General features: G+C 34.4%; 2 protein-coding genes across 2 annotated transcripts in view; one reads left to right on the top strand and one right to left on the bottom strand.

Moving 5' to 3' along the window:
• The window catches only part of LOC121376460 (IQ motif and ankyrin repeat domain-containing protein 1-like), a 39,115-nt gene extending 31,161 nt beyond the window's left edge, over positions 1 to 7,954 (bottom strand). The window contains exons 1-4 of the mRNA XM_041504334.1: positions 7,820 to 7,954; positions 4,087 to 4,298; positions 1,853 to 2,017; positions 1,383 to 1,512 (exon numbers count right to left, since the gene is read on the bottom strand). Of these exons, the coding sequence (XP_041360268.1) occupies positions 1,383 to 1,512; positions 1,853 to 2,017; positions 4,087 to 4,298; positions 7,820 to 7,907 (595 nt within the window). The 5' untranslated portion in view covers positions 7,908 to 7,954. The remainder of the gene's footprint in view (positions 1 to 1,382; positions 1,513 to 1,852; positions 2,018 to 4,086; positions 4,299 to 7,819) is intronic.
• Positions 7,955 to 8,032: 78 nt separating this feature from the next.
• LOC121375100 (protein SREK1IP1-like) lies at positions 8,033 to 23,701 on the top strand. Its single transcript, XM_041502338.1, has 5 exons — positions 8,033 to 8,122; positions 15,138 to 15,206; positions 15,806 to 15,940; positions 19,826 to 19,910; positions 22,078 to 23,701. The coding sequence occupies exons 1-5, from the start codon at positions 8,104 to 8,106 to the stop codon at positions 22,301 to 22,303; spliced, it is 534 nt and encodes a 177-aa protein (XP_041358272.1). The 5' UTR covers positions 8,033 to 8,103; the 3' UTR covers positions 22,304 to 23,701.
• The last annotated feature ends 834 nt before the right edge of the window (positions 23,702 to 24,535 follow it).

Here is a 24,535-nt window from a genome sequence, read left to right as displayed (position 1 = left end):
TATGTGGAGTAACTATGTACTGTGTACTTTCTGCTTCAGAGAGTAAATAAGAGCCTATAATATGTGGAGTAACTATGTACTGTGTACTTGCTGCTTTAGAGAGGAAATAAGAGTATATTATGTGGAGTAACTATGTACTGTGTACTTGCTGCTTCAGAGAGTAAATAAGAGAGTCTATAATATGTGGAGTAACTATGTACTGTGTACTTGCTGCTTCAGAGAGTAAATAAGAGAGTCTATAATATGTGGTGTAACTATGTACTGTGTACTTGCTGCTTCAGAGAGTAAATAAGAGAGTCTATAATATGTGGAGTAACTATGTACTGTGTACTTGCTGCTTCAGAGAGTAAATAAGAGAGTCTATAATATGTGGAGTAACTATGTACTGTGTACTTGCTGCTTCAGGGAGTAAATAAGAGAGTCTATAATATGTGGAGTAACTATGTACTGTGTACTTGCTGCTTCAGAGAGTAAATAAGAGTCTATAATATGTGGAGTAACTATATACTGTGTACTTTCTGCTTCAGGGAGTAAATAAGAGCCTATAATATGTGGAGTAACTATGTACTGTGTACTTGCTGCTTCAGAGAGGAAATAATAGAGTCTATAATATGTGGAGTTACTATGTACTATGTACTTGCTGCCTCAGAGAGGAAATAATAGAGTCTATAATATGTGGAGTAATTATGTACTATGTACCTGCTGCTTCAGAGAGTAAATAATAGAGTCTATAATATGTGGAGTAACTATGTACTGTGTACTTGCTGCTTCAGAGAGGAAATAATAGAGTCTATAATATGTGGAGTAACTATGTACTGTGTACTTGCTGCTTCAGAGAGGAAATAATAGGGTCTATAATATGTGGAGTAACTATGTACTGTGTACTTGCTGCTTCAGAGAGTAAATAAGAGCCTATAATATGTGGAGTAACTATGTACTGTGTACTTGGTGCTTCAGAGAGTAAATAAGAGAGTCTATAATATGTGGAGTAACTATGTACTGTGTACTTGCTGCTTCAGAGAGTAAATCAGAGAGTAAATAAGAGAGTCTATAATATGTGGAGTAACTATGTACTGTGTACTTGCTGCTTCAGAGAGTAAATAAGAGAGTCTATAATATGTGGAGTAACTATGTACTATGTACTTGCTGCTTCAGAGAGTAAATAAGAGAGTCTATAATATGTGGAGTAACTATGTACTGTGTACTTGCTGCTTCAGAGAGTAAATAAGAGCATATAATATGTGGAGTAACTATGTACTGTGTACTTGCTGCTGAGAGTAAATAAGAGTCTATAATATGTGGAGTAACTGTGTACTATGTACTTGGTACTTCAGAGAGTAAATAAGAGTCTATAATATGTGGAGTAACTATGTACTACGTACTTGCTGCTTCAGAAAGCGGAGTGTTTTCATTGGCATCTTCACAGTCTATCATGGCCATGAGGTGACGGTTTCTCAAGGCTTGACCAATGATGTCGTTTCCTACACCATTTTTGTTATCCAAGTCTGACACCTGCAACACATTTAAACATTATTAAACACATTATTCTTATCTTGACTTCTATCTGTGCATACTAATAATGTTGTGAGACATCGCTCCCTGGCTCTCAACACCAACAGTAAACCATGTGCTGTGACTGTCATTTGAGGATCACTGGTTGGGATTCAAGCTGAACATTCTACTAAATTAGAGGATACAAATTCATGCTAAATTAATAAAAATATTTTTTACATTAAATAATTAAGAGTATTAAATAATTTGAATTTAGTTAATTTCTCTTAAATATGTTATCACTATGTTATGATCACCATTTAATGATAAAGTATTAAACATCATTGCAAATTGGTTCTACCTCTTTCAGAATTGAGAGTATCTCATCATTGTCACCATCAAATGCAGCTTCGAGCAATCGTTTCTTTCTCTTTCTCTCTTCAGCTTTTCTCTTCCGTTCTTCTTCCTCTTTTTTCCACTCACGTTCTGCTTCTTCTTGCTGCATTCGCACAATTTGTACATAGGCCTGATATAAACAGTCATTTGTTATTTAGTCTGTATATTCACAATAAACATAGTCATTAGTTATCTAATTTCTTCATTCACACTGTACAGTAATCACATTACATTTCTGGGGAGGCCAATTTGAGTATAAGACACATCTACCAGTACCCTGCTAAAGAAAAAAATTAAAGAATAACAGTAATAAAATGTATACATCTAACTAAGCTGATGCTAAAGCTCCATGTTACTAACTTCTTGTTTTCCGTTTTCCATCTTACTAACCTCTCACTCATATGTCTCTATCCTTGTAACCTCTCAGTCAAGTTTCTCCATCCTACTAACCTCTCACTCAAGTTTCTGTATCCTTCTAACCTCTCACTCAAGTTTCTCCATCCTTATACCCTCTCACTCAAGTTTCTCCATCCTTATAACCTCTCACTCAAGTTTCTCCATCCTACTAACCTCTCACTCAAGTTTCTGTATCCTTCTAACCTCTCACTCAAGTTTCTCCATCTTCATAACATCTCACTCAAGTTTCTCCATCCTTATAACCTCTCACTCAAGTTTATCCATCCTTATAACATCTCACTCAAGTTTCTCCATCCTTATAACCTCTCACTCAAGTTTCTCCATCCTTCTAACCTTTAACTCAAGTTTCTCCATCTAATTAACTTCTAACTCAAGTTTCTCCATCCTTCTAACCTCTAACTCAAGTTTCTCCATCCTACTAACCTCTCACTCACGTTTCTCCATCCTACTAACCTCTCACTCAAGTTTCTCCATCCTTATAACCTCTCATTCAAGTTTCTCCATCCTTCTAACCTTTAACTCAAGTTTCTCCATCCTACTAACTTCTATCTCAAGTTTCTCCATCCTTCTAACCTCTAACTCAAGTTTCTCCATCCTTCTAACCTCTAACTCAAGTTTCTCCAGCCTTCTAATCTTTAACTCAAGTTTCTCCATCCTACTAACCTCTCACTCAAGTTTCTGTATCCTTCTAACCTCTCACTCAAGTTTCTCCATCTCTATAACCTCTCACTCAAGTTTCTCCATCCTTATAACCTCTCACTCAAGTTTCTCCATCCTACTAACCTCTCACTCAAGTTTCTGTATCCTAACCTCTCACTCAAGTGTCTCCATCTTTATAACATCTCACTCAAGTTTCTCCATCCTTATAACCTCTCACTCAAGTTTATCCATCCTTATAACATCTCACTCAAGTTTATCCATCCTTATAACCTCTCATTCAGGTTTCTCCATCCTACTAACCTTTCATTCAAGTTTCTCCATCCTTCTAACCTCTCACTCAAGTTTCTTCATCCTACTAACCTCTCACTCATGTTTGTCCATCCTACTAACCTCTCACTCAGGTTTCACCATCTTCTAACCTCTCACTCGTTTCTCCATCCTTCTAACCTCTCACTCAAGTTTCTCCATCCTACTAACCTCTCACTCAGGTTTGTCCATCTTCTAACCTCTCACTCAAGTTTCTCCATCCTTCGAACCTCTCACTCATACTTCTCAATGCTTCTAACCTCTCAATAATGTTTCCATCCTACTAACCTCTCACTCATGTTTCTCCATCCTACTAACCTTTCATTCAGGTTTCTCCATCCTTATAACCTCTCATTCAAGTTTCTCCATCCTACTAACCTCTCACACAAGTTTCTCCATCCTATTAACCTCTCATTCAAGTTTCTCCATTCAATTAACTAACCTCTCATTCAAATTTCTCCATTCTATTAACTAACCTCTTGTTCAAGTTTCTCCATTCTATTAACTAACCTCTCATTCAAGTTTCTCCATTCTATTAACTAACCTCTTGTTCAAGTTTCTCCATTCTATTAACTGAACTCTTGTTCAAGTTTCCCCATTCTATTAACTAACCTCTTGTTCAAGTTTCTCCATTCTATTAACTAACCTCTTGTTCAAGTTTCCCCATTCTATTAACTAACCTCTCGTTCCAGTTTCTTCATTCTATTAACTGACCTCTTGTTCAAGTTTCCCCATTCTATTAACTAACCTCTTGTTCAAGTTTCCCCATTCTATTTACTAAGCTCTCATTCAAGTTTCTCCATTCTATTAACTAACCTCTCGTTCAAGTTTCTCCATGAGCTCATCATAATCCTGTTTTTCTTTTTTCTTCTTCTCCAGGTTTCTCTTGGCACAAAACTGTCTGAATTTTGTCTGGATGACCCGGGCAGCGTCATCTTCTTTTGTCCAAACCTTTTCTTTGGGTTTCACAACAGCTTTAGGTGTCGGTGTTTTTCCTTTAGCAGCTGGGCCTGCTGGCTTCTTACCGCCTGAAGTATTAACCAGGCATTAGCTTTTCACAGGTTAATAACAGACAATGATATTGAATGTGTTTTTTAATGTCATACACAGACTCGATCGGTAGAACTCAGAAAGTGTACCCATGCATACATACTTCATACCTTGATGGATTTAAGTAAATGATTTTTTCTTAATGAATGTCGTCAGTTTGGTTGGACATAGCCAAGTACTAAATGGAGGTGGGATGCCTTGAATGTTATAGTCTGTGTCAGAAAATAAATTCATTTATCATATAATATCTTACTTTTTCAGTACAATCAAAGTATGTGATATTTTTTAGATCACATACTTTAAGAATTTGATAACTTTGCAAATTAGATGTAAATTAGTCGAGGTCTCGGCACTAGGTTTATTGACATTTATGCAAACGTACTTGGGTGACACTCCATGATTGACATATGCATTCATAGTCATCAAATAAAAACATTTCAATGGCAATTTGACACTGAAAGCTGTCCAGCCTTTAGAAAACAAAAAACGTTTGGCATAACTTTATTTTGATGTAAGGACATCCAAAATGACGTCATTCAAGTTTGACGTAATTTCCATTCAAAAGTACACCGCGCCACATATTCTTACATCATTTGAATATCTAGTAATGGCGGACTGGAATTAAAGTTGCATGTACAGTTTACAAAAACACACTGTATTAAGCTTGAGCTTATATGATAAAGAGATTATTACCCTTGTGTAATTCGGTATCGTCAATATCATATATTAGGAATAAAAATAATGTATTATGCTCGCCAGAGGCTCACATAATACAATTTTTATTCCTAATATATGATATTGACGATACCGAAAAACACTCTGGTAATAACCTCTATATATTAATAATAATGGTAAAACTCATGCAAAAACATATTATGACATTTTAAACTCATATCAATTCTCATAACATTTTAAAACTAAATGTATATATAAATAAAAAAGTTTCTTACCAGATTACTATCAAATTGTATCTATAGATGAAATCTATTTATAATACAGGGTGACAACAGAGTACTGGAAGAGCTTGGGGTTTTTTCACTGGTAATGGTTATCCTACCCAGAGGCTAATGGCAGAACTGCATGCAATTGCATTACCTTGGGTGTTCCATCGCCTGCCTACCTTGGGTGTTCCATCACCTGCCTACCTTGGGTGTTCCATCGCCTGCCTACCTTGGGTGTTCCATCGCCTGCCTACCTTGGGTGTTCCATCGCCTGCCTACCTTGGGTGTTCCATCGCCTGCCTTCATCTCTTTAAGAGGACATTTAACCTAAACTGTATAATTTGATGGTAATTTGTTAATTGTTTTTGAGATTGTTTTACCAATTTGTTTTTAGGTGAACTAGTATGGATTTAAAACTTAATAATCTATTTTTATAAGAAATTTAACATCATCCGTTGTAGAGTTACATGATACTTAATGGGATCCATTTGGATGCAAACAGACTACAGTTGAGCTACTATATTATATATGATGTTTGATGACCATAACCTTTATTTCCCAACTTCGATGGGAGGGTGCATATAAAACATCCTTTGTTGCTTTTTGTGTAGCCTATGTGACAGCCACAGGTTTCCTCTATCTTGTGAGTCTTATTTTTGGTAATGAACTTTACTTTTAGTGAGCACAAATGAGCTATTCTGACCAGATAATAATTGGAAGAAATATAGTGTACAAGCTGCGTCTCACTTGTTATTGCCAGTCATCTAAACATTTTATTTATTTTATTTTATTTTATTTTATTTTAATTTTTATTATTATTATTATTATTTTAAAAAAAAGAAAAAAGGGGGGGGGGGGGCAGTGGTGGTGGAATGGATGGTGGAATACAATTAGCAAACACTGCCAATAATGGAGTAATTAATTTAGCAGAAATAAATGAAGTACAAGCAAAATATGAATAAATACTATCATTATAGAAATTGTTTAGTGGATATTATCTATTGCCTTTATATTTGAGGATTTGTGATGTCATCATAACCTTTGTTAAATTAATAAAAATTTCCACAAAAAAGATGTTAAAACAAGCAGAGATATCCCTCTGCTCCAAGTACAGTAATAAAAAATAGCACAAACCTAAACCCTGACTCTAATCATTTGACCATTATGTATTCCTAACACATAATAACATTAATATTGAAGACGCTGAACACTTTTTGCACTATTTTCCTATTTACCATGTGGTTTGTAATACCCACTTGTCTAATTATTTTTATTTCGATTGTAACATTATTTGGTGATCCAAACCTTAGTAACCAAGAACATACATGCATATATTCAAATCTGTCCAACACTTCATTACAAATATTAAATGTTTTGAGACTACTCCCTCCCTCCCCTCCCTCTCTGTCTGTCTGTCTCTCTGTCTCTGTCTCTCTCTGTCTCTCTCTCTTTCTCTCTCTCCTTTTGTTCACTTCATTTGTCTTCATTTACAAATATCAATTTATTAAATTTGTCATCTCGGCTGTATGTCTTTGTATTTGAAAAATGTAGGGAGAGGCCTTAATACAGGTCAGGGTTCTTATTCATCCAAAAATATTGAGAGTCCATGGACTCATGACCTTATATTTTGAGAGTCCATTAGGAATGTAGGAGAGTCCACATTTGAAGGTGAATTGATATATCCAATAAAATATCAAGTGAATTGTATAACAACTGACAACACAAAAACATTGACATTTAAATGGTTTTATGTCGTAATAAAAAGTACATGAACGTGAATAAAAAAAATTATTATTAAAATGTATGATAAAATATAAAACAAATACCAGGTAACTCATATATATTCAACTAATAATGACACAAAAGAACTCAAATACATATGTATTTATATTATATATAATGAATTTTCGGTTTGGCGAAAAAATTTGCGAATTTTGTTTTTCCATCGCGATTTTTAGAACCAAACATTTTCAGCCAGTTTTATTCAGTTGATCTGCCTCATGGTGTGAATAAGCGCTGTTTGCAAGTCCACGTGGCCAGTCTACTATTTAGTAATGTACTGCCAGCTGCTTGTCGTAAAGCTAGAAAATGCGATTAAATAAAATGAAATACTGTTTAAGACAATTAGACCTATTAGGTTTATGCCCGTTGGTCGATCCCAAAACCACATATTTAATGGTTAATAAATATTATTTAAACCAATTAAATAACATTAATATTAAAGAAAATTGAAAATAGTGCAAACCTAAACTTCTATTTGGATATTTACCCTAACCGTACTCACTTGCTTCGACTCTCCGCTTTCCCATTAATAGACTGACTGGTACCAGGTCACATCGTACTCATATTCTTAATATTATTTTTCTATATTTTGAAAGATTTTTGTTTACATCTTTTATAATTTATTTCACTTAAATTCTGCTGTTTGTTGAAATCATTCCTCCATTATGCATGTGATGAAAAATATGTGTATTCGAAAACATACGAAGTTCGAAAACGTATGACAGTGCCATATATATCTTTGTTAAAAATAAGAAACCTATAAAAACTGAAAATACCAGCTGCGACAGGAGTGGCTTTCTTTGGGCCAGCTCCTCTTCCTACTGCAGGTTTTGCTTTGGCTGGTGCAGGCTTCTTCGGAGGCATGGTTTACATTCAATACAAGCTACAATTATGAGTTTAATTAGACAAGACGGATCTAGTCGGCCATAATGTCAACAACGTCATCCCGCACATAGAGATGGATTTATTTCTAATTTGTGATTGGTTAAAATTCATATTCCTTGACTTCCGACAGAAAAAGGAAGCAGTGTCTGAAAGTTGAGACTACCTGAGTTAAGAAATGCACAGTGATATTCAAGGTAGGAAACCTGTGTCACAATACTTCAGTCAATCAGTGTATACATTCAAAACTAATTATACCGACAGATGTTTTACTGATCTCTAAAGTCCGAACCAAATTGTTAACAACTACGATAAATTACTCTCCCACATAGGTGTTTCTGCTAAGGTCGACCGACGACAGTCACTTTTTGGACCCTTGTTTTGGCTTCGTTACGTTCGTACACAGTAAATAAAACATATCCAACGGTAATATTTTTTATATGATATATTTGACAAAAGGTGCTTGTTATTTCTTTCATCTTTTGAAACTTAAAATTAATATTTTGTCCAAAATTATGAAAAATAACAAAATACCAACCTGTAAACAACGTTACCCGCTTGTTATAGAAATTTGACAGGGGTCAAGGTTAGTAATATGGCTAATTTTGAATTTGAATGACGTCACTTTGAATCGCCTTACAATAACCATACACGTTTCCATTTTAAGAATACTGGAACAATTCCAGTGCAAACTTGCAATTGAATTTTTTCGGTTTGAACATTACTAATGCATCTGAATATGTTTGAAGAAAATCTTGAGATTAAAAAATTGTACCTTTTACGAAATATGGATTTCAAGTGAAATTACGGTAAGATATGCTATATTTATTGTGTACGAACCCAAAACAAGGGTGCAAAAAGTGACTCGTCGACATTAGAATATACATTTTTGGGTATGGTGCTATGGAATTCAATGCAACCACAGTCAACAGGGGGTATGGGAGGCATCCCCCAGAATGAAAATGAGTTAAGTTTACGGTTAGGGTTAAGAAAATCATACAGTAATAATAAGAGTAATTAATTTTGTGAAAAAGTTAACTTGAAAATAATAAAATTTGGGTATGGCGCCATACCCGTTTTACCCACTGACAGAAGCCCTGCACATTTATAGTCCGTCCCACAGGGTGACAGAAAATGCCTTTTTTTCCCCCATGCAAATTATTTATTTCTTAGCCGATTGATTTGTAAAAGTCATTTATCCTATCTTAAAGCCACTTATTCTACATCACATTGTTACTTGCAAGTTTGGCTGCCGTACTGTGGGCGGTGGGCGAGAATCACTGAAATCGGGTATATTTATTATGTACTTGGGTATGTGTACGCATGAACAAGTACAGTGGTGTCCGGTGTATCGGCGCACCTAAGCATTCAAAGACTCATTTTCTATGTGAACACTGAAATACTCACTAAAATGTGTCTCTCACCAATGAAGCAGTGCATATAATATAATCTGAGATATACTACAAATTGTTTTATGTCTGTAGTAAAGAAACATTTTAAAATTGTCCATAAATGTAGACATCCCCATGTATCCAAAACAATTTGCTTGTCCGGTGATTCGGCTCAGTAGATGTGGATCGGTGATCCCGCTATTTATAAACCACCCATGACCTCACTTTGTAGCCTATAAATGCTACATTATTGTCCCAGGATTATTTTAGTACTTTTTTGTTTTGTTAAAAATATTACTATGAAAATGAACGATCACACATGACCCATTTCGCGATCAGTTTCGGAATCGTTTTCTTGAGTGGCATAATACTGCAGAAGCATACATGTTCATTGTCATGTATGGCTAAGATGCCAACATGGATTTTTTTTCCATGGGTAGATTGTGCACACATGTGGATCTTATTTCGCTTTTATTATTATTATTATATTGTTTTATTTTTGTTGTTGTAACAAGGTGACAGCTGTGAACTGGAATGACTGTCAGTTAAGGTGTAAAACTTTGTTTTGTTTACATTTGTCTGTGTTTTCCATTTCAGTTTAAATAAAAATAATCGAAACAAAAATAATTATACTGTTTATACTATAATTTTAAAAAGGCGGGAAAGGTGTTTTTAGACTGGTTTTAACATTCTTAATATCAATAATGCTGACCTACTTCGCATTTATATGTACACAATTTAAGCAGGTGAATGATTTATTTTGAAATTATGATATAATTATTGATAATTCTAAAAAACCACTACCCTTAAAGGTAGACTAAACTCCAACAAGAGCCATATGTGTTGGAAAGATGTATACCCGGACCACCAACACATACTGACTCTTTAACAAATGAAAAACGCGTAATTTTAGAGTTAATAAAAAAAACATGATTATTCCTGCTAACTGGGGGCAGCCATTTTGTTTGGTTTTTGTGATGTCCGGTGGTATAGCTTAGGGCGAAGTGACGCCAGCTCCGTCTAACTTCTCTATTATGCACAGTGTAAACAACGCTCTAATTTATGACATGGTGCTTTGCTTTCATCAACCTGACTTGTAAAACAACACAAATGACTTGGTAGTATAATAAACTATTTAACTAAATATATTTCAATTTGTATCAATATAAAGAAATGGAGTTATATTATTTTTTTCTTTAAAAATATCTAAAGAAAAAATACATATTATTAGCCTATTGGTAGGATACGTTCGAGCAAAAACAACCACTCACGATACCCAAGTGATAATTTTGTTTTCTTTGGGACTGCGTAATTGGTCATTCCGACTATTATTTAAGTATGTGGGTTAATTTATATACAAAACATAATACAGTTATTTCAACACTTTGACAATGGTGGTTTATTTTGTATTGAAAAATAAACCACATATACACGATGCTATGTTACTGGGATGGATATTATTACAGAACATTGCGATGCATCCGCAAAAATCAGGTATGTTTTGTTTCTTCAGTTCGAAGACTAATTCCTGACGTGACACGTTAGGTATTACGTAACCACCAGCTCGCCAGAGGGCATATTCACTGGGATGGTACAAAATGGCTGCGCCCATTATATATAATAGCCGTCACATTTAACCGTTTTATTAATTAACTAAACAGTGTTCGAGATTAACGGTATCCCGATATTCCGGGGATACCAAAATTTAATTTTGGATACCAGACATCAAGAACCCAGTATCCCACCGGGATACCATATAATACTAAATTCTCAGGTGGAATACCAGATTTTGAAATGTTAGTATCCAACTGGGATACTGGCCAAAATTTTTAATCTTGAACACTAACTAGATACGATTATACTTGTTGATGTTAAGCAATAATGTGCATTATGTATCGTTGAATGTGCATTATGTATCGTTGAATATGCATACCAGTCCAAAAGCCTTGCTTTAGCATTCCTTTAACACAAAATATGTTGGTACTTGATTAAACATTGAAAAAGGAATCAAACTTTAATTCGTTAAAACACCAACAACATGACAACTTCCTAAGCAGACTTAAGCAAAATACCAAGTGCACCGAATCACCGGACACGGTTGTATACTGCGGTCTCACAGTATCACAGTACTTATGATAGTGCAGAAATAAAATAATATACCTACATACATCAAGGTAAATATACTTTTGTTGGATTTTACCTCATATGTCCATGTTCTACACGTCATATATTTGCATATAAATCCTGGTTGTAAATAAATATTACTGGCGGAAGTGTGCCCTACCATTGCAGACTTTTTCGAAATGCTTCTCATGGTATGGTATACAGTTCACCTGGATGATTAAATATGTAGCTTTTATTCACAAATTTACAGTAAAATTGAAGAAACAAAATTTTGAACACAAAAAAGATCCTAAAATTTGGTTGAAATCTTTCGTTTGTTCAATTCAACTACATGTCTACAGTTTCCCTAAGAAAAATAGTTTATTTCTGTGTAAAACAGAGAGAGCATTTAAAAACTTGTCTGTGCCTTATCACTCGAATGTATGATCAAAATATCAGGGCTGACATGTGTCCACTTAAGACAATAAGTTTATATTGATTAACTATTGATTTATTATTTTAGACAAATCGGTTTGATGCAATGCAGGTATGAACACATACAAATAATAATCTGATTTATCTTGCTACCTACACCTGTTACTACCGGTATTGTTCATTGTTTATTAAGCCTTCAAAGAGGCACGATTATTTCATAATACTTTCTGTGGTGTCCTAATTACTGGGGAACAGCCGTCGTTTAAAAGGTGACCACTGGCAGACAGTAGAGGTATGATCGCATACCGGTAGACAGTAGAGGTAAGATCACGCACCGGTGTAGATAGAACTAATTACTACCTGAACCGTTCTTGAATTTGCATCCAAAGTATGGAATAGAAGGCATAATAAATTAACAGTAGCTGATCAGGACATTAAAATTGTGCTGGTTTACACACAATGCCGGTTTACACAGAATGCCGGTTTACACACAATGCCGGTTTACACAGAATGCCTGTTTTGACAGAGTTTACTGTGTATGTATGTGTGTGTGTGTGTATACACACACACAAAAAAAGTTTGTATTTAATTATAAAATACTGGGCCCATATTTTTTATGGTTCTAGGCTTGGTACCCCCCCACTGGCGTAGGCAGAATTGTATATTGGAGGGGGGGGGGGGGGGGGGCAACCCACACTATGTATATACATGTGTATGTATGATTTTATAAAATTTAATAGTTTAAAAAAGAAAACGTTTGATGGGGTGGGGTGTCCTTCACAATTGAATTTGAAAGAAGAGTCTGGCAACCTCGAGCCTGGACCGTTAACAGCTACAATAAATTGCTCTTCTACCTTTATTTTTCGTTAGATTTTACCCACATTTTATCGACACAGAAATCTTGAAAACCCCCACAGTGACATAGATTCCATATACTAGATGATAACTATGTCACCTGAGATCGTATATTTAGGGCAAAAAGCATGTAAGTTTTGTGCCGGTTGCCATTTTGCCTTTTTATGAAATATTCTCCAAGAAGGGTGAAAGGATATGACTTAATCTAACAATGTCATAAAAGCAAACATAAGGATGTCATATTAATAGTTTTTTTAAGTTTCCACTAGAGCACATTGATTTCATATTAATTATGTCGCATACTTCGGAGGCTTTCACATCTTTTGAAGAGTATTCCATAATAAAAAATTAATACTAACTTTGGAAATATATAAATATTCGCATTTGACGCCTGGTTCCAAATTAAATTCTTCATGCAATGGTGCCGGGGTTGGTGTACCTTATACTGATTTTAAATATTGTATCAACCAATTTATCTTTTCAACTTGGCAACGTGATTGGGACGGTGCGGTTGCGAATAAGCTTCATGCTATCAAGCCGGTCTTGGGAGAGTGGCAGTCCTCTTATAGACAGTGCAGGAAGGATGAGGTAGTCTTGTGTCGTGCCTGCATCAGTCATACCTATTTGACCCATTCATTTATTTTGAAGAAGGATCCTCCACCTCAGTGTGAGCACTGTCAGTGTACTCTGACTACGCCACATTTTGGTGGAGTGTACCCATCTGAAAGAAATTCGAAAAGATATATTTGGACCGCGAACTGTGATGGAATCCTTTCAATTTTTACGTGATACTGAATTTTATTCTCAATTTTAATTATATATATCGGTGATATTTGTATTTTCACACAGTCCTTTACACTGTGTTTTTATTTACCTGTTGACTTTTTATATTGATGTTGATCATCACTTTCTGTTTGCATTTACCATAGTTTGACTCCCAATAGCTGATGTATTTTTCGTGCTGGGGTGTCGTTAAACATTCATTCATGCAATGGTAATTATTATGAGGTCGACTGCCATTGGAGATGAGTTCATCGGATAAAAGCAACACGTGTTAAATGATGGAAGTAATCATGCATTATCACAGTACATGTATGTTAAATGTGTGGAAATGAGAAAAATCCTGCCTGGGCTTGTATGGTAATACAACTTGTAGTACATGTTTCATCTTTACACTAAGAGTTGTACTTGTTGGTCAGTCACAAATCATATTGATCTGGTATTTTGAAGGCAATAAATATTGTTTAAATTAAACTTGAGCTAGCATTGCATCTTCAAATTTAGTTTTGTTTTCAGGTTCAGTTTTTTTTATACCAATTTTGAAAATTAAGAATAAGTGCATTTAGCTTAATTACAGTATAAATTGTAAACAATAATCATAGATACCGGTACGGTTAAAAATTATTAGTATCAATACTTTTTGTTTAAATATATTTTTTTAATTTAATTAAGAATTGACCGCAATTATTTTTTGGTTCATGCAAGTATGAACCGAAAAAACTATTTGCACACTGTATAATCCCGCGTAACGGGTCATACAAAAGTGTGCACATCGTTTTTTCAGTTCATACTTGCATGAACCAAAAAATAATTGCGGTCAAATCTTATAATTAAATTTATATGCATACTTTAACAATACATAACTGAATTTATTTTGTTTAACTTTAAATATGCCTGTAGTATTGTTCATGTAAACTTCATTGATACTTATGTCGCGTAAGAATGCGAATGTTCATTCACTATTATTTGAATCAGGTGATTTTTTGTAAATGATGTCATTTCCTCTAGCTGCTGTGCATTTTTACGGATCATTTAGTTAGGCCTATATTGGAAGGAATTGTCCTATTCGTGTTTAGTTTATATTTTATGAAAGTGAATGAAGGGAACGTGTCTAACATTTATGCTGTCGGTGGAACCGTTTAATTTTCACCAACAGCTGTTGAACATCGCTTACAAGTAAGTTACAGGCGTGAAATTTCCTACATGATTTCTTTGGCCAACGACAGAGTCTCCTGTCATGATTAGCGAAGAGGTTTTTTTTTGTTGTGTGTTTTTTTTAATCAATGCGTATAGATCCATATGTCTACTCTGCTATAGCATTTTCCATTAATTTATCGTATACATTTTTTGTAGCTTTCACATGTGTTTTCTTCAAAATATCTAAATATGATTGCCAGAATAATCCGGCTTGTTGCACTAAAGTAGTGCGAGTTGGGGGGGGGGGGGGGGGGGGGGTAGTTTGCGTGGCTTAATTTTTTGGGGTTCATCGAGATATGAACGAAAAAAAAGAGCACCTCTGGACCAATCAGATTGCCGTAAAGTGTATAGACGCAAAGAAAATGTAATTATTGGAAAACCCACCAAAAATTAACATGGCAAATTTGTTCATGTGAATTTGATTAACTTGTTTTTGTGTTCTGTTGTCCAGGTTTGATTAAGAAGTTCACCAACAAAGCTAACGATGGTGTAAGAGCTGCCTGTCAGAGATGTGGATATGGTAAGAAATATAACAAGATTTACGTTCATGTTAGAACAGTAAAAATGGTAATAAAATGTCACTTTTCATTTGGATGTCACTTAAATACCACTTGCCTTTGGATGTAATTTGAAATAATCAAAGTGAAATTGTTGTGTGTTGTAATACAATTAATTAGAGTACATCACACTCATTATTACTCATCAGTTGTTACCTTATTGTTGTTAGGCACCAGTGATGTTATTGTTAGTAGTTTTCACAATTTTGTCAAAGCAAATTGAGCATGCAGTTATAAATAAATACATATCATGCATATATAAGATTGCAAACAGATAAAATCCATGGTACAGTTAAGGATGATACCAAAATATTTCATATCCAAACTTTCTTTTTTATGATGGCATCCATATCAAAATATCTGACGCCACATAACCGTAATTAAAATGGGTTGAGCATGTCGATAAATAAAACCTTGCTTCCTTCCTTCACCAAATATTGCTTGTAGCCTGACTGAATTTCTTCTCTAATACGAATCATATTGTCATGGTTTGGTTACACCAAACCCATGTAATTTTAATGACGGATTGATAAAATGTTTTATTTGTTAATGTTCCATGCAGCTGGCCACCTGACGTACCAGTGCCGTAATTTCATCAAAGCTGACCCTAACAAAGACGTGATGCTTGATGTCAGCAGTACAAGCTCAGACTCGAGTGACGAGAACTTCGTGTCACCACTGGTTCAACTTCGACAAGGTATCGCCACACTTCCTAGGGCTTTTAGGGGGACAGAATCACCTGTTTTCAGTTTTCTTCCTTTGTGATGATTGGGGTGAGATTTAGCTCAGTCGGTTGAGTGCTCGCTTGAGATGCTTGCATCGCAGGATCGAACCATCTCGGTAGATTCATTCAACTGATTGGTTTTGTTTTTATTCCAATTAGTGCACCACAACTGGTCAGGCTGTGGTATGTGTTTTTTTGTTTGTGGGAAAGGGCCATTCCGTGGTATTTGGTCCATGGGTGTGGAAATTTCAAAATGATCTGTTAAACTAAGTTTTTATTACAGCTTAAAGTTAACACCCTTAAGCACATACAAAATACTTTTATTGCCAATTTACTTATGTTTTATGGGTTTTTATGACGGTTTTATTTGAAAAAAGAATTTTTGTAAGCCAGGACGTGACATTTGTTTTTTGGTAATATTTCATTACTGTTATGTCAAATTTAAAAATTAGCTATCAGGACATCACATCTAAAATATACTACATATGAAAATACTACTTTACCTTCTTTCATATCATAATTAGTATATTAAATTATTTTTCAAAATATATAATGTCACGTCCTGGCTGATTTGACATATGAAAGTTAGTTTTATTTAAAAACTATTTTTCAGAAATAAAAATCCTTTTTAATCATCCTCCTTCTCAATGTTCCAAGTATAAATAAAAGGTATAATGATGACTGGTTGTATTAAATGATTAAAATAACCACCTCAAACTTTGAGCCAGGACGTGACATTGAGCCAGGACGTGACATTCAAGATGGCAGGTTAAATTGAGTATAGATTAAAAATGTATTAAATCTCTCTACATAAAGAAATTGGCAAAACTGACATGTACCTAGAAGAAATTACTTTTATTTTCGATAGTTTACCCTTCACCATTAAGAATCAGAAACAGAAAAAGTGGAAGTTCGGGAGAGCATGTTCGAATATTTAATGTGGATTTATGTAGATAAAAAATATATACTATTATCAATTCTATGCTTCTATGTTTTGACCAAACAGTGAATTATTGATAATCTACCAATTTAAGGAATATTGTTATTTATACCAAATGTTCCATTTTGTGAACCCAAACTGGTGTACACGTACAATAAATATTGTGTCAAAGAATTGTTAAAATAGAATGTTCTGCTAAAATCTTAAGTTTATTCTTTGGCAGATACGGGTATCCAAACATGAATTAGAATATATAAACCAACATTCGTCTGGTGAAGGATGTAATTGGTAAAGATACATGTTGATCATAAAACTTGGGTTGGAGGAATTCAAATCAGTTGTGTTGATGAGATTTTTGCTATTGTCAACCATCAACAGTCTATATTAATATACATTGTTGACAGTTTGGCCTATCAGATAATGATAAACAGAAAGAAGAAACTGTCCAAAGACTAATTTCTATACTGACTGGGGTTCATATTTTGAATTCCAATTAAATCAGATGATCATAAAAATACCAGCAAAAGGCAAAATATAATATATTTTAATTCTAAAACATATGGTAAATTGCAAACAAGAATAATTCAGAATTAAATGTCTTGCCTATACCCCAAACTTATTCAGTGTCATTGATAGTACATCTGTAGATATCCATCTCAATGCATATTAAAAATGTTTCTAAAATATTTTTAAAAAATCGAACCTCAAAAAATTTAATTAAAATTTTAAAATAATAAAATTGAAAAACAAATTTTGACGTGCATTAAGGAGAACATTCATAGATAGAACTATAAATGAAGCTTTACTGATGCAGGACATGTAATTTATGAGAAATGAAGCTACATTTGTACAATCAATTTTGAGCTAAATGCAAAAATGTATACCGCAGCCAACGAAAAAGTAACACCTAGATACTTCGTCTTTTTAGTTTGTACATGTATTGTACAGGTAGGACAAAAATCACCAGACTTAGCAACATCAGGATAAGCAATCTTGTTGACAAATGATATGGTGAAAATCACACAGCTCAAAATGCAGAGGGGGGAATCGCACCCCTCAAAATAATCAGAATTAGAGGCAACAGACCGAGAGGAATTGCACCCATGAACATGATTAAGTTTGAGGAGTACTGATTTCTAAATTAAATATCTTAAGGGTTAATGTTTTGTGTTTTCAAAATAAATATCCTAATTTAACTAATATGATGGTTATTCTCAAAGATGAAGGAATGGGCCATTGCCGTCTTACACAAGAAAAAGAAACACCATGAACACATTATTTATCGATTTCTTATGTATTATATGCATATCATGTTGCATTACAATTCTGAATCATGATTGCCCATTGGACTATTTCTCGTTCCAGCCAGTGCACCACGACTGGTATATCAAAGACCGTGGTATGTACTACCCTGTCTGTGGGATGGTGCATATAAAAGATCCCTTGCTGCTAATCGAAAAGAGAAGCCCATGAAGTGGCGACAGCGGATTTCCTCTCTCAATATCTGTGTGGTCCTTAACCATATGTCGGACGCCATATAACTGTAAATAAAATGTGCTGAGTGCATCGTTAAATAAAACCTTTCTTTCTTTCTTTTTTTCTGAATCATGATAATCTGTTGACTATTTATGAATAAGGAATTGAAACTGATTTGTTTGTGCTTATTCTGTTTTATTTAAAACAAGTATAATAATTTTGGTTTTCATCGCAGAATGATATGATTTCTCCATGGACACAAACCTGTGAACTGAATGTAAAAGTGTAACAACCACATGGCACAGGGTTATCACATTTATCATGGTATCATAATATACATGTTATGTACCTGCAAATTCTTTATTTAAAAAAAAAAAAAAAAAAAAAGCCCCAAAACAAAACAAAAACGTAATAACAGAGAAAATGTCAACATCTATTGTTTTCTACCCAAATATATCTTACTACAATTTTTATAAATATATTTTTTTACAAACAGGATTAGCTTTAATTTTCGGTGTACTGTAGTTAACATGTCATTTATTATACACTCGAATCATAGCAACCCATTAAACAAAACAAAAACAAACAAACAAACAAACAAACAAACCTAATGTAAATTTAATTTTAAAATATACATGCTTTACACTCTGTAAATTGGAATTACTGAGTTGAAATTAAATCGGTGTGTTTGTTTCAGGTGCCCATCACCCGATCACATGTACTTGAAATCTGACTCTACCAAGGTCAATCTTCTTGGCTTTAAATCACGTGGCAGTATCGTAAAACAGAAAGTAGAAATGTCTGGAGTACGTCGCTATGCTATTAACAAAAACAAAACCTGCTTTACTAAATTCATTTGTTGTTGGTGTATGCGTTTACTGTGATATCAACATGTATAAACATTATACACATCATAGAATTATTGGACAACGCACCTATTATTTTTTGCATGTGATCAAAACGACAGTGTAAAATAAATTTTGCGATCATTACCTGCATTGTACGAAATTAAACAAAACAAAACAAAACCGACGAGATCTTAATAATAAGTGAACTCTTAGCTGATTGGCTCAGTGTAAAGATAACCAACCAATCGTGTTTAATTTATAAAATGTATTCAGGAAGTTCATTGTGAACAGAATGGAAAGGTTTGTGGCATTGTGGATTGGATTCAATAAACAATTAAAATGGCAGAGTTAAAAAATAATACAAGCATGATTTGTTCAATTTAGGGGCGCATTATTTCGCGTCCATCAGATTGAGTTGACGGGCGTGTTAGCGCTTGCGCCCGTCAAAAACAAAGGTCTGGTTAGATGTCATTGAAGTGACCTTAAAGTTTATATTTTGTACCTAAGTTACAGCGACTGCTTAAACGGTGTGCTGGGGTGACTTTCCCCATCTTATTCCACTGTGGTAGTATTAATGTTCTGTTTTGTTTACAGATGAATCTAAAAAAACAAGTAACGTTGTGAAGAAAAAGAAGAAACACAAAGATAAATATATCAGCAAGAAGAAAACAAAAAACAGGTTGGTGACATCCAAGTATTTAAACCAATCAGCATTATTATTGTTTTGTACGTAGAATTCACAAGGCCTGAACACACATTTCCAACATTAGGTTTCAGATACACAACAATTATTGGTCAAAATTAAACACACCCTTCCTCCCCAGTAATTGTTGATCTTACTCTTACACCACCCCAAATATTGCCTACTGTTTAGAAACACACCTGCTCCTCACAAACGATATACATGTTACACTTTACTGTGTGAGACCCATTGTTTCAAAATTTAATATTAATTACAATTACCTACATGTAATGACTACCCAATTATAATGACCACCCCACCCTTATTTTAAGGACTGGAATATTTAGTAATTTTTTGTAGTAAAATTGCACTGGTATTAAGACCACCCCACTTATATGGATTACAACCATAGAAGTCGGACCCAATGATTGGTTTCAATCTGTTTTGACCCCACAAATGTGACCGCAGCACTGCTATCCTGTCATACAAATGATTAACAATAACATTGTGTCGTGTGACTTGGGAGACCACACCTGTATTATATGGCAGGTAGTGATGTTCCAATGTCTCGATTATAATAGAAAATCGATTCGGTTGACTATTGATGCGATGATGGATAGCAAAAATCTATAATCACTTGTATGTGAAGATGTCAACTGTAATAGTTTTTCCTGTTTAGATTATATCATTGATGTGAATATGATGAGCTTTGGGTTTGTTTTTATGTGTACCTAAAGAAAAACGATGGTTATTAAAGGTAAAATTAGCCATTTGAATGGTGAACATGACAACAGGTGCATGGTTCTTATAATTCATATCCTTTTGAAGTCCATATAATTCTAACCGATTGTGAAATGGAAAGTTGATCAGTTGGTGCCAACCCATTATACCAATGATCAGTGATGAAATTCCACCCAATTCCCAGTACTAATGGCAGGAAGTATAACAGCAGAAACCACCAGTGATAACTTTACAATAGGCTTCACACTGGCTCATTGTGGCAGTTGAATATTAAACAATTGTGGCAATGCGATGAGACCAATGGTTTTACTGAGCAAACAAAATGCTATGTGCCAAGATCAATATTTAATTTTTGCCCTGCATAAAACATATTGGTCTCATCACAGTGCCACAATTATTTTTTAACTTCAATTTAATAAAAATAAATACACAAATTATATAAAAGCAATCGTGAAGTATGCAGTCTAGCAATGTCAAGTATTTTGCACTATGATGTCATACTTGAAACACAACTTCAGTTATCTTCCCAATTATGTTGATCAAACTTATAGCACTTATTATTAATCCTAAGGAGATTCCCTGTTTTCTACAGGAAATAATGCAATATCATGATTTATCAGTTTGGAAAACCCCAGAATATGATTCCAGACGAAATCACACATGGCATTTAACATTAACCAATCGAAAGTCATGTAGAATATGCATGATGTACTAAAATACTGTGAATGTCAGTGATCACCAGTGAAGTAACTTGATCATTTGAGATGATATACATGTAGTTGACACCATGAAAGGATTAAATACACAATCAAAATGTACCCTAGGCTCACACTGGAACAAATTTTGTTTTAGACATTTTTGAGATATGTAGAGTATTTCTTTGAAAATGGTTCATTTAAAGGAAAATGTATTAGGCAAAGACTAAACGTTGTAGCCACTTTGTATAAAAATTAGCAATTTGCACACTAGTATTCTTAAAGGGTGCAGGATACGAATCAAAACTAAAACGGCCCATTCTATAGTTCACAAATTTTAGTTTTTCTGGAACTGGCATTTTATGAACTTGGACTCTCCTCTTTAAATCATTCTATCTAACAGTTCTCAACAGGTGCACGGTATTTGCTCATTTGGCAATGGACAGGTAACAATCATTACTAATGTTGTATTTCCATATTAGTGGAGTTTTACTGTGTATGTAATGTTATGAGGTCACATATTAGTGGAGTTTTACTGTGTATGTAATGTTATGAGGTCACATATTAGTGGAGTTTTACTGTGTATGTAATGTTATGAGGTCACACATTAGTGGAGTTTTACTGTATATGTAATGTTATGAGGTCACACATTAGTGGAGTTTTACTGTATATGTAATGTTATGAGGTCACATATTTTGAAAATAATTATGATCACGTTTGTTTTGTAGAGAGAGATCTCGTTCGCCAGTAAGGTCGAGAAAGAAATCGGACAAGAGATGGACAGAGAAGACGACAAAACACGGCCAGGACAGCGACAACTTCAATACAGAGGATTCGGACAGCGACTCGGACAGTTCACATAAACATTCACACAGGAAACACAAGAAACATCACAAACACAAACACAGGAAGAAGAAGAATCGACATCATGAAAGCTCAGACGAGAGTGAATAAACTTTACAACTGTCTGTCACACATTTTCATTTTGTTAAGATATTTATCCTACCAGTTATAGATTTGTTAGCAAGAAAGAAAATTATTTGCATATCGTTACTGAAAAGGATTTAAGAAATGATGTATCATTTGTCATTATTCTTCAGAGGCCTTCTGTGGACAGGCAATGAAATGTTTAGTTCTAGCATCCGAGACGGATCATTCGGATCATTCTGACATCTTCACTTTGCTTTGTATGCAAGAAATATAAGAAACCTCACTGTATTTTCACATCATGTCCATTTTTCATCAGTTCATGCATGGCTGGTCATGGATTGATCCCTATCAGTGGACCCATTGAGCTATTTCTCATTCCAGCCAGTGCTCCACAACTGGTGTAACGGCCGTGGGATGCTGTATATAAAAGATTTCTTTCTGCTGTTCGGAAAGAGTAGCCCATTGCATGGTGATAGCGGGTTTCTCCTCTCATTATGTATGGTCCTTAACAATATGTCCGACACGTCACCTTATTAATAACCATAATTAAAATATGATGAGTGTGTCATTAAATAAAACATTCCTTATTCACACACAATTGCATTCACAATCTTCAAACACAAATATTGCATTGACAGTTTATATTGAATGAGTTTTAGTGTTATAGGAATCACCAGTTTATTCTCATTACACGAATATGTAAAGTGATACCATGGATGTGTTGAAAAGTCTTTGATCTGAATGATTTAAAGAGGAGAGTCGAAGTTCATAAAATGCCAGTACCGGAAAAACTAAGATTTGTGAACTATAGAATGGGCGGTTTTAGTTTTTGATTCATATCCTGCACCCCATAAAGAATACTATTGTGTCAATTCAGCATTGAGAACATCATTTATATGTTTTTATTTTTCATACAAATGAAAAGTTTGAGTTAAAAATAAATAACACACTATTTTGGATGTCATATTTACATAACTGTTTTCTACTGCCATTGTTACATGTTACAGACTGATAGAGCCTATTTGATGACTAAAAGAAGAAAATTTATTTAATATATAATATTAGTAGTTAAAACCTTTAATATTCTTACACCGGCAGCAACAAACTCGGAACGGTCTCGTAAACAAATGGACAATATCCTGTTAGGGACTGCCTTTTTTCCTATCTGAACATTGATGTATATACTGCACTGTAAGCTTTAAAAATGTTATCTGTTATTGGCAATCTTTACATAAGTTGTTACAATTTGTGTTAATTTAAAATTTACAAACACTATTAATTTACAAGAATTGTTCCTGAATAGAAAGGTAATAATTAAGACTTCTAAGAGTGTTTAATATTAGTTCATAAATGTGGTTCTAACTCTTGGGATTTGTAGTGTTTATTAGTGTAAAAATTTTGTGCAATAAATTTTAAATCCTATTCAATTGTGTTTTATTAATTCCATTCTGGGAAATGTAAAATATTGTGTGTGGTTGATTAATTTGTGGTAACTGTACTGACAGATTACAGAATGTTTCAACACCAAAACAAGTAACAAATTAAATAAAGGGAGATAATTCAGTATAAGCATAAAGGGGGATGATTATTTCATTTGTTTGGGGGTAATCTTACACATTCACCAGTTTCAGTTGATGTCCATGGGGAACCATTCATCACAAGAGATATAATTTATTGGGTCCATGCTTCAACAAAACTAACATTTAAATTACAGCAGGGAATCTTTTGTGTAGATTTCACACAGATATAAAGACCCAAACCATTGCCGTTGGTTCCATAAAATAATAAAAAACCCAATCCTCATTGGTGATTAGTATCTGGTCTTTATCAATACATAACTGGAGAGTGGGAATGTAGTACTAGCTGTTTAAAAGGTTTGCCAAAAATCCCAGTTCCTAGTAGTGTTAGCTGCCTTCAGTAGGTCATCTGCTGGTGCAGGTCAGAGTTTACTCTGCAGAATACTCAAGTCACAGGATCGAACCTCTTTGGTGGACCCATTGGGTTTTTCCTTTTTCAATCAGTGCCTCATGACTGGTATATCAAAGGCTGTGTTGTGTACTGGTACTGACTGGTATATCAAAGGCTGTGTTGTGTACTGGTACTGACTGGTATATTAAAGGCTGTGTTATGTACCGGTACTGACTGGTATATTAAAGGCTGTGTTGTGTACCGGTACTGACTGGTATATCAAAGGCTGTGTTATGTACCGGTACTGACTGGTATATCAAAGGCTGTGTTATGTACCAGTACCGACTG

This window comes from Gigantopelta aegis, chromosome 6, assembly GCF_016097555.1.
Source record: "Gigantopelta aegis isolate Gae_Host chromosome 6, Gae_host_genome, whole genome shotgun sequence".
Lineage (NCBI taxonomy): Eukaryota > Metazoa > Mollusca > Gastropoda > Neomphalida > Peltospiridae > Gigantopelta > Gigantopelta aegis.
This window is presented reverse-complemented; position numbering and strand designations above follow the sequence as displayed.